Consider the following 10758-nt stretch of genomic DNA (forward strand, 5'->3'; position numbering starts at 1 on the left):
GGTCTCTCTGCTGTGCGCTCCCGTGATACTGGATTAAGTCTCCGGGGTCACATCGGGTCCCGGTCTGGCTGAGGTATGGTGGCTGCCACACCTTGTCGCCATCCCCTCCAGTTGACTCTCGTTATGTGGCCATTTGGCAGTGCAGTGCGCGTCTTGGACACGGCGCTGCGCTCTCGGCGCGCCGCCGCTCCTCTCGGCTGTCGGCTCACCCCGCCCTCCCTCCACCTCCATCTCCGACCTCAGTCAGCCGAGCAGCTCAGGGAGAGGGAGGCTGCTTTTCCTCCGCAGCTTTCCTTTCATAGTAACCCAGGCACGCGTTTTTAGCCCGGTGCCTCCAGCTCAGATCGTCCCCGGCTGCGCGTCTCGTCCATCCGTCCGCCCGCCGCTCCGCGGGGCAGTCCGGTCCCGCTGTCCTGGAGAGCGGTTTATTCCCTGGAAGCTGGATGAATTATTGGAGAGTTGTGAACAAGTGCAATAAGAGACCTGAGGCTCGGGATCTGCCTCCTCGCTCCGTCCAAGGAAGACCAGAGTTGCGGACGATAATGGAGGGGACGTCCCTTTATCTTCCTATTGCTATTTTACTGATGCAATGTAAGTGACAAATGGAAACCAACCGACAGTTTGTCCGTTTTTTTTTCTGCTTGTTTTTAGCTGATTTTGGAACTTTTTATACATTGCCTTTTTTTAAAAAAAAAAAACAAGCAATGCAGAGGTACTTTCTGAGGTGTCGATAATATTTCTGTCAGAATGAATCATCTTATCGTTAATAACGGGATGTAAACGGGCCTTTTTATAGTCTTATGTTGTTCTCGGTGCTGATGCAGCCAGTCTGGGTTCCTACAAGTTGGCTCAAAAGTTGTGCTTGGCGTGGTGCCAGCTAAGGGTGTAGGCGGCACAGTGGTGGCAGAAAAGGTTCTGGATCCATGCATGAGGTCAGTGGTTGGATTACCACCAGAAACCTCAAACTGTTTTGATTAAGGTGTTGTCACAGCAGGAGGCCGAAGGGCTGGAGACAGAACAGGAGAGTACAAGTGGAAGAAAATCTCTTTTTCCACTTTCCCTGACGAGTCAGTGTTGGAAACAGAGAGCAGTGGAAGCGGTGTTTGGGACACCAGTGGGATTGATGTGATGGGACAGTGAGAGTCAGTGACGCAAATTTGACTGTGCATTGTCCACATTTTCCCACCTGTCAGGCCAACAGGTCACGAGTTCACAGAGGTGTGTGTGTGTGTGTGTGTGTGTCTGGGGCCTGACAGAAATCACTCATCATCAGGCTCACTGATAGATGTCAACAGTTGAACAGAGCAGCATCAAATGTCCTCTGCTGCACGCTGGACTGTTGTTTTAAAGAGACGTGCAGGAGGAAAAGCTTTGGGTGGGTCTCCAACATCCCCCCAACTCAGTCTCTCTCTCTCACACACACACACACACACTGTGCCTGACCGGGACAGCTGCTGCTTGCAGGGTTACAGTCATACAGAGAGGCTTTGTTCAAACAGACAACATACACACGCTGTCCTGCCTGTGTTTATCTCCGTCCCCCAACAGCCTTGAAACGTGTGCGTGTGTGTGCCCGTGTTCCTGTTATCTATATCACACAGGCAGACGGGACATTTCCTACGGGTCCATCTCCCTTCCCCTTTCATTTGTTTTCTGTTAATTTGAATAAGTGCCTTAATTATTACTGCGCCACGCTTTTGACCTCGGCACAGTCCTGGCAGCACCCACCCCTGTCTCTGTAACACTCTGTACGAACCACGTAATGAGAGTAAAGCTGCATGCCAAGGAGTGAGTGTGCCATCTTTCTATTTTTGCTCAGGCTCCCCTTGTGTGAGTTTAAGCTGTCGCAGTGTTTGGTGGTTGACGTTAATGCCACTCAAAACTCGTGTGTGTGTGTATCCTTGTCTGTCTGTCAGGCAGAAGCACTTTAATTACCATGATGGCCATATCTGATGCCATAGTGGAGGACCAGCAGAGACTTGCTGCTGCAGAGCACGCAAAGTACTTAAGCACGTTAATTTAAGCAGTTTTTTTATTCTCTTTGCTGTGATATATATAAGTAAAAGGTGTGGAACTTAATTAGGACCCCCAGATTTGAATCTCACCAGCAGCCTGTGGAAGGCATGTCTGTTTGCTGAACTCCTGAATCATCAGATCATCTTATTTGCCGATGCCGGCCAAACTTCGGCTTGTGAGTTGAGCCGATTCTCAGCCCAAATCAGTCTGGATTATTAGCAGGTAAACGTAAATCTGGCAGCTGTAAATGAGCCACATATGGCTCATGATCAGACTTAACAGGCAATGCTGGCCAGCACTCAGTCCAAGTGAGCGTAGCTAGAGGGTGACAATCTGAAATGGCTTTCTGTTGGCAAATCTAGCACTTGAGTTCCATCTCCAGGCCGGAACGTGGCGCCAAAGGCTGCCCAGGTGTCATTAGTACACAGCAAGTCTTTACACGTTTGTTCTTTTCAGCCATGATCTGGCGTCTCAGCAATGACACACAGCTCAGCAAAACTGGCATATTAGAAATTTTGTAGCGTTTGCATGTCAGGCTCCTGCATTTACCCATAAAACCTGCAGCATTGTGCAAGATGTTCACTGGGCAGTGCAGCCAGGAAAACTGAGCTCTGAGTCAGCGACAGCAAAATGCAAAAGTGAAATACACTCTTTGTGTTTTTCACGTTTGTCTCTGTCGACTTTTTTGACAGCGGGCCTTTTATTTAAAAAGCTTGACACCATGCGAACATCACCCACCATGTAGTGGTGAAATGATCTGAACAGGCCATGTGTTCGTTGTCTGCTTCAACGCCTTTGTAGTTAATTGAGGCCATTGAAGCTGACAGTACTCATCGTAGTAGAGCACGACACGGCGGTAGCAGGACCTCACACGCAGGCAGTGCTCTTTTTTTTTTTTTTTTTTATGTGTGCGCATGTGTCCGTCAGAGCAGTGGTGCAGCGATGTTGTCAGCTCTCCTGCTTTTCCTGTTTCTCGAAGAAAAACCCTTCATGGTGGCGGCAGGCTCGGCCTCACGCTTCTTTCATTCACAGTCCCACTGTCTGAGAGGATCTCCCTCGCCTTCAATCCCACTCTTTCTTTTATTCATGCCTCTGCTGGTCTCTCGTTCTCCTCCCACCAACCTCCACCTCCCCCCTCCATCCACCCCACTCTCCTCCACTCCATTTCATTGGTATGCTATTCTTAGGCCTGCTCATCTCTCCTTTGTCATTTATTCTCGTCTCTTTTTAATCTCATTGTATCTCCCTCCCTCGTCTTGTTCATCCTTTGGTGAGACAATGCTCCTCAGAGGGTGTCGAGGTACACAAGCCAAGGCAGCGATGATAATCCTGTTACAGTGCTGAAAGTCGACACACAGCGAAGCTCAAAGTTTGACTGGATAAAGCTGGTGTCAATTCAGCCAACTTCAGGAAAAGTTTCTTTAAAAAACTGAAGTGTGCATTGTGCTGCATTTGGCAGATGGTATCATGATTGTACAGGCTTTTGCTTATTTAAAAGCCAAAATGAGAGCAAGTGTCTATCATCTCCATCCATCGTGGCTGCCTTCCTGTTCTTTTTCGCACATCCTGCCCTTTGTCTTGCCCTGCCCTTCTTTCTTCCACATCACCCCTCCCTTCACAGTGGGAAATCTTCTGTAGCTCACAGTCATCCAGAAACAATGGGCCAACACAGGAAGCCACTGACTAACAGGAAACTGTGAAGCTGACTAATTCCATTAGTTTTGTTTTTAGGTTTTGAATCGTGGCGATTTTAATCTGCGTGTGTCTGACCATTTACAGGAGCAGTAGACATGAGTCACTGCATGCAGGAGAAACTTCATTTATTTATTCAGCTCTTTGCTTTTAAGATCATTTGAAGGTGACAATTTCATTATGCCAAATTAAAAGTTTGCTTGAAGTTGCCCTTAATGTTCTGGGTAAGAATCCCAGCGGCCCATTCAACATTTATTATGCCATTTCATGATTGGTGCAGTTTTCTTCATTTGCACACTTGAGGGAGACCTTGCAGAGAGCGTTTATGCCATATGCATATCTCCAGCCCGTTTCTCCCTGATGTAACCTTCCACCACATTTCACCTGCATCGAACAACAAAAAGACCAGACAATAATCTGGGCCGTAAACCAATCAGCACACAGGAAAAGGCTGCTCCTGTTTCCCCTTCCTGTTTGGATGTATATATCAATGGCACACTGACAGCGGGGGGAAACAAACACGGGACAGCATGCTTGATGCAAATGGCCTTCATACATCAGGTTAATCTGGACAAGCTGCTGCTGAGATGCTAGGTGACCTTGTCCTAACCCGTGCTTTAATATACATATGGCGGGCTGCTCCTTAACCCGACAGGATTAACCAAGGAACCAGTAATCCTGCCTTTACCTCAGATCTCCTGAGGAAAGTGTCAGTCTGCCTCACACCGATGTATTTGGCTCACACAGAAGACCAAGAACGGCTGAATGCAGCCATTAAGTATTCTCCTCTTGCGCTTGACGGGTAACGCAACGCACTTCACCCAGTTCACCTTGCCCCGTAATGGATGACGAGAGATATTGCGATCTGAACATCTCTCCCTCTCTCACCCATCTTCTTCTCCACCTCCTTCAGGTTCCCCCTCTGTTCCTGTAACTGTTTCGACCATGAGACACAATGTGGAGGTGCGTGAGTTCTCAGGTAAGGCAGAAAAAAGAAGCTTGTTTCTGAGACGGAACAAGCCACCAGTTATAAATACACCCACGCAGTAAAAATATGACCAAAGCTTTCAGTATTGTGCCGTAAATATCTCACCGGTCACATTTTCCCCTTTCAGATGCGGTGCTGTCCTGCATCTTCCACACAGAGAGAGACCAGAACCCACGCATAGAGTGGAAGAAGAAGGGGAAAGATGTTTCTTTTGTGTACTTTGACGGACACTTCAGAGGTGAGAAAGCATTTTGTGTCTTTATCCTCTCGATGACAAACGGGGTATTTGTTTTAATCAGCTTGCAGCGACAGCTGGAGAGGGGTTTGGAACATACAGTAGGATGAGCGAAACTACCAATCTGATACGTTGTGGATTGACAGTAAGGGATGTTTTAATACAGCTTTTATCGCTGTGTCAAGTTGAAAGATGTGAACCTTGATCTTTCACCTTTTGTGGTCCGGGACGTTGATTGAATGGGTGAAGAAAATAATGAACCGCACTGTAGCTTTCATCCAGCCATTCGACAGTTTTCTCAAACATGTCAAGGCTTCACATGAAGTAAGTGGAAGAGGTGATTCGTGAAAAGTCACGTCCCTGAAACTTTCTCTTGGGCAGCTACATTTAGCAGTGAGTGTGCTCTGGGGCACCGTGCCGACTGACGGAGGCTGAAAATGTAGCCTGTTGCCTCACAGTTAATCTGATGGTCTGAGGAAACCTGGAAGAAAGGCTGGCACATAATCAAAAGTCTGCACTTCCTGTGGCTTCACAGTGAAAGACCACATTGAACACTTAAATGTAAATACAAATAAAAATATTGCACATGCACTTCATCAATTTTTGCTTTAAGGACAGAGAGGACTGGTCCTCCTATTCCTGACTTTGTCTTCTGTTCCTTCAGGTCCTTTTGAAGGCCGTGCAACCATCGAAGGGGCCACAGTAAAGCTTCAGAGGGTGACCCAGGAGGACGCCGGGGAGTACCGCTGTGAGATCAGTGCTCCTTTTGACTCAGTCATTCTGGGCGAGACGAATGTGACACTGAAAGTCCTGGGTACGACTGAAAATCTGTGACGCTAAAATGGTTCAAGATTGAGCTTTTGTTTCACAAATGTTTTCCTCTTCTTTGCTACAGTGCCCCCCCACACCCCATCCTGTGAGATTCCCAGTTCGGCAGTGACGGGCTCAATGGTGCAGCTGCGCTGCAGAGACCAACAGGGCATCCCCCCAGCGACCTACTCCTGGTACAAAGACAGCCAGCCAATCAGCTTGCCCCGCCAGGCCAACGCCACCTATGTCATCAACTCACACACAGGAGTCCTGGTGAGGGCACGGATGTGGAGATAATCAAAATAATGGATGGCGTCTGAATCAGAAAATGTTTTTCAGTCCGTTCAGTCAGTTAGGAATTTGTTATCTAAAGAAACGCAGATGCTTCTGGTGAGTTCTTTTGAAGCCCTTTGTGTTCTCGGAGTTAGATAGTTTAGCGACACGAAAGCAGAATAATTTGACACATGCTTTTTCTAAAAACAGGTAGAAAAGTTATGTTTTGTCTCTCTTGCAGGAGTTCAAAGCAGTCGCCAAAGAGGACACCGGTCGGTACAGCTGCATGGCATCGAACGGGGTGGGACCAGACAAGATGTGTGATGGCAAGCACATGACAATAGGTGTGTTCATGTGTGTGTTTATTTTCCACACTTCCAAACAGCTCTTGTCAGAGTCACCCAGAAACATTTGAACTGTATCGAGTCACATTTAAGTTCAACTGACACGTTTTAAGATGATGCTCATATTGCAGCTTTTACACTTACAGCTGTTTGAAGTATTTATTAAAAATGTCATGTTGGGTATGGATTGTAACTCTCTCTCATTCGGACTTTGGGTTTCAGAGGACGTCAACATCACGGCCATCGTAGCAGCGGTGGTGGTGGTCTGTCTGGTTGTCATGGTCTGCGGCTGTGGAGGACTGCTTTTGCACCGCAATGGCTTCTTCAGCCGTCAGTTGCTCTTTCATTCAGTTTTGTTTTGTTTTGTTTCTGAGTGTACAGTGGTTCAGTTAATGGAGAATTTAATTCAATGTCTGTCCAAAAACAAAAAAAAATGAACTGACTGTTTCTTTACATGTGCTGTCCTCCTGACTCATCCATCAGCAGGCCACAGAGGAAGGTAAGAGCTCTGTGATTGCATTAACATTGATGTGAACAAACAGTCTATAATACTCTATATGTCTCAGGACTGGGGGGAGTTTGTTGTTGTACTTAGACTGCGTGTCTTTGTGCTGACTCAGGACTGTATGGCGTGACAGCTGTGGTTGTGTGTGCATTTCTGAGCCACAGCACCGTCTGTGTTTTCACTCATCCGGTGATTGGAGCTAACAGATGTAAAAATCAACAGGAAAGGGTTCCATTTTTTTTTTTTTATTTTAGTTTTTCTCCTTAACTGTCCACCACTTGAAGGGACATGCACCTTTGCCCCTTTGCTGAAGTTACGTCAAAATGTAGGCTGACAATCTGAAAAAGATGATCAAAGAATAAGAAATCTGTGCTACATAATTATGGAATAATTACTGACTGTTAATCAGCGCAGAGAAAAATATTGGCAACAGATTGAGTTGCAGGCAATTAAACTGATTGGGTGGTTAATTTGAAGTGGATTATGTAGATATTGAAGAAGGAGATGGTGGTATCACAGAGTGCAGTGCATTTACACACGCTAACGCACCAGAGGGGTCTGAGGGATGTTTTGATGCTTGACTGGCCGTTGGGCCAGACATTAGTTCATGTTGCTCTGACTGGCCTAACTCGTTTGACTTTGTGTTATTTGATTACTGGCTTGTTACTGTGCAGAGTGGGGAGAGTCAGCGTGGAGCTCCCCTTGAAGCTGATGCGAAAGCTCTCTGTCTAGGTTAAAGTCTGATGCTTATCCCAGGCAGAGCTAACTGGAGCTGTCAGTGTCAACTTCCTATTTATAGAGCAGGCTTCTTCACAAAGACTCAAAGACAATGTGACATGATTTCTGATGCACCAATAGTGGCACTAGTTAACGGAGTGCGACTGCAGATCTGGGATGCAGCGCTGTCTTTCCTGTGAAATGAAGCTAAAATTTGTTGTCAGTAAGAACGATATATTCAGCTCTGTTAATTCTCATGAATATCAAAGATGCTCTGCGGTAGTTGTGCAGGACTGAAGGTAAAGATAACTTTGTTGTCCCAGGGAGATGGGGGTTTGTCTTAGCTGTCAATTTTCTCAGTGATATGTAAGAATGAATGACATGCCAACGACTAGATAAACTGTGATGTTGGTGGGACCGACCCACTGCTTCCCATATCCAGTCAGAGATAATCCCATCACGCCACGCACCCTTGAATTAAATTAAATTAAAAGAATGGCTCGTATGACTTAACATTTACAGCACTGACCTATGATTACATTAATCCTCCAAACATTCATGACAACAATAACCACCACACGAAATAAAAGCATGGTGTGCAGTGAGTGTGAAGCCTCTGACTGACCGTTTTAAAGCCAACACGCTGGCCCCAACAGGTCCTTTTGGATCTCCCAGTGTCACGGTGCAGCCCACATCAGCAGCCAAACCCTGAACAGAACAGAGGACATGTGAGTGTGATGCAGACAACAGGCAGCTGTAACGCACACACAACTCAGGGCCGAGTCCAACATTATTCTTCCCACACACCACACACCCACTTCACTTTGGGATTAAACAAATAAAATATAATGTGCTCATCAGTTCCATCAAGCTTTCAGACTGACTGCGGCGTCAGATCCAGATCTGCTCGTCTCACTCTCCGAAAGCGGACAGTTTGGTTTTCAACATCGACTCTGACATGATGAAAACAAGTCTATGTGCTCTCTTGCTGAGTTGAACTGTTACCATTTATGTGTTACTGTTAAATAAAAGAAGCTCACGGTCTTGTGGAGCATAAACAGACGAAACAGCTGGCCTGGTACTCAAATCTACTATTTAGCACATTAAATCTTGTTTGTTTAATCTGTTTAAAGACTGAAGATACACAGCTCTGTCTCATCGGCTCCCTGGAGTCTCTGCTGGTTGCCTGACAGATATCCTAAATGCATCTCTCAATGCCTCCACACACAGACCAGCAAAGGAGCAGTAACTGCACAGATTGACACACTTCTCTAAATATTGATGTCCAGAATCAGAAAGACCTCGGTCTCCAGCTTCATGCTGTCCTGTTTGGTCTGACTCTCCTTTTTACTCAATGGGAGGTTTGCCATGTATGATGTGCATTATTTATGCAGGGCAAGATATGACTCAGGATACAGCTGTCCGCCTCGAGTTTCTCCTGTTCTTTGTGACTGTGTCAACCTGTCCGATGCACTTACATGCCTTTTATCTTTCAGGTCCAATGTCAACTATATCCCTCCACCCCAAGAAGTAAGTGTTTTTTGTTCTCCTCCTCCCGACATCTCAGTCTTATGTCGGGCACTGAGCGGTGACAGGGCAGAATGCTGACTTAAGCACAAGCTTTTCACACTTACCTAATGAATGTTGCTTGTATTTCTGATTGGAGTTGTGACACGGTCACCTCGAGGCCTCACCGAGGGCCGTAATTCTGAAACGACAGCTAAATGCCAATGTTTGTTTTTCTTTGTGCTGCAGCACCAGGATTTTAAACACACCCAGTCATTCATGCTGTGAGAAGCTGGGCTTTCTTCGAGTCTACATCGCCCTTGTGACATGGTGCCAACACTGGATTCTCTGATTTCATTTGATCTCCTTTTCTCTGGACTCTGAATGAGCTCTTCATCTCACGCTATGTGTTCATTTCAATCCTCTACCACTCTCTTTGGGCGAGCTATGATGAGCAAAGTCTTCTTACTCTCTGGCTTTCTGTGTGGTTCACATCTGTCACTGACATTTCCTGCTCTGATGGGATCACATTTAGTTTGACGGCACTCTGCTCCCCCCTGGTGGTCAGATGCTGGCACTCCACTTCCTTCACACATTACTTCCCTCTGCAGGCCAATGATTTCACTCTGCTTTATTTTACCAAAGACTGGTGGTTTATTAAAGGGATTTTAAAACGCTGAATCATCACAAGGGATTCCTCTTTTAAGCAATAGGAAAGGCGTTTCGGTCCGTTCTAACAGTTTACCTCAGCCAACATTTTGTCTTTTGTATCACTGAGGCCCTCAGTGCCACAAAACATCCTTGTGATTTCAGTATCAACACAAAAGCAGTCCAGGAGAACAGGGAGTCACTTCAGCCAGTTCTATTGAGACCAACCCCATTCCATCCTAATGTGCCTGCATGGTCTTTTTATATATAAATATATACACACACACATATATATATATACATATATATATATATATATATATATATACCTTGTGCCTTTTTAATTTGTCTGTCATTTATCTACGGATCACAGTTTTTTGTAAAGAACTTGCCTTACTTTTCTCTGTCTTTATATTTTTGTGCCACTGTTTACCAATGTGGAGTGTCTGTTTTTGGACAGTGTGTGAATGGATAGTTCAGAGTTTTATTTGAATGGTGTATCAGTAATAAAGTTTTTCTATTCAAAACCACACTGCTGTTATTAATATTAATATTTTTATTTGGTGATTTTTACATCAGCTTACAGGTAGCTGTCCTTAACAATTTAGCTACTTCATACTTTTATCTGGTTTATCTGGTCTAAGGGTGGAAGTTACAGGTCACCCAGCTGTACACAAAGTTATTGACTGCAGTTTATCTTTGCAAGCTGCAATATGTTATTGTAGATATATAGTTTGAAATGAGAAATAACTATCTGTTAGGAATGAAACATCAGAGTCACTCAACTGTTTTATAAAATCCTCCACATGGACTTTCACATTTGACTTGTTGCTCTTTTTTTAAAGATGAGATTTGACCCAAGACAGCGAGAACTCCAAAGTCTCTCTCTCTCTCTCTCTCTCTCTTCTCTGTCTCTCTCTCTCTCTCTGTCTCTCTGTCTCTCTGTCTCTCTCTCTCTCTCTCTGTCTCTCTCTCTCTCTTCTCTCTCTCTCTCTCTCTGTCTGTGTGTCTCTCTCTCTCTCTC

At 45.5% G+C, this 10758-nt stretch overlaps 1 protein-coding gene across 4 annotated transcripts; it reads left to right on the plus strand.

Annotated features, from left to right (window-relative positions):
* Window positions 1-255: 255 nt before the first annotated feature.
* On the plus strand, window positions 256-10264 carry jam2a (junctional adhesion molecule 2a). 4 transcript variants are annotated; one of them, XM_029517881.1, is made up of 11 exons: window positions 256-591; window positions 4622-4687; window positions 4824-4934; window positions 5596-5745; window positions 5827-6014; window positions 6256-6358; window positions 6581-6688; window positions 6842-6857; window positions 8237-8308; window positions 9077-9110; window positions 9336-10264. In XM_029517881.1, the coding sequence occupies exons 1-11, from the start codon at window positions 444-446 to the stop codon at window positions 9372-9374; spliced, it is 1035 nt and encodes a 344-aa protein (XP_029373741.1). In that variant the 5' UTR covers window positions 256-443; the 3' UTR covers window positions 9375-10264. The 4 variants fall into 4 exon arrangements, with proteins under 4 accessions (XP_029373741.1, XP_029373749.1, XP_029373758.1 ...); XM_029517889.1 differs by having other exon boundaries at window positions 6845-6857; XM_029517898.1 differs by lacking the exon at window positions 8237-8308.
* The last annotated feature ends 494 nt before the right edge of the window (window positions 10265-10758 follow it).

Source organism: Echeneis naucrates, chromosome 2 (assembly GCF_900963305.1).
Source record: "Echeneis naucrates chromosome 2, fEcheNa1.1, whole genome shotgun sequence".
In the NCBI taxonomy this organism is placed as follows: domain Eukaryota; kingdom Metazoa; phylum Chordata; class Actinopteri; order Carangiformes; family Echeneidae; genus Echeneis; species Echeneis naucrates.

Bases quoted from the DNA above. Each gene is read 5' to 3' on its own strand.
- jam2a (XM_029517881.1), top strand. From the start codon at position 444: ATGAATTATTGGAGAGTTGTGAACAAGTGCAATAAGAGACCTGAGGCT. The intron at 4,688-4,823 runs GTAAGGCAGAAA...TTCCCCTTTCAG, and splicing joins GGAGGTGCGTGAGTTCTCAG to ATGCGGTGCTGTCCTGCATC. The intron at 6,015-6,255 runs GTGAGGGCACGG...TCTCTCTTGCAG, and splicing joins ACTCACACACAGGAGTCCTG to GAGTTCAAAGCAGTCGCCAA.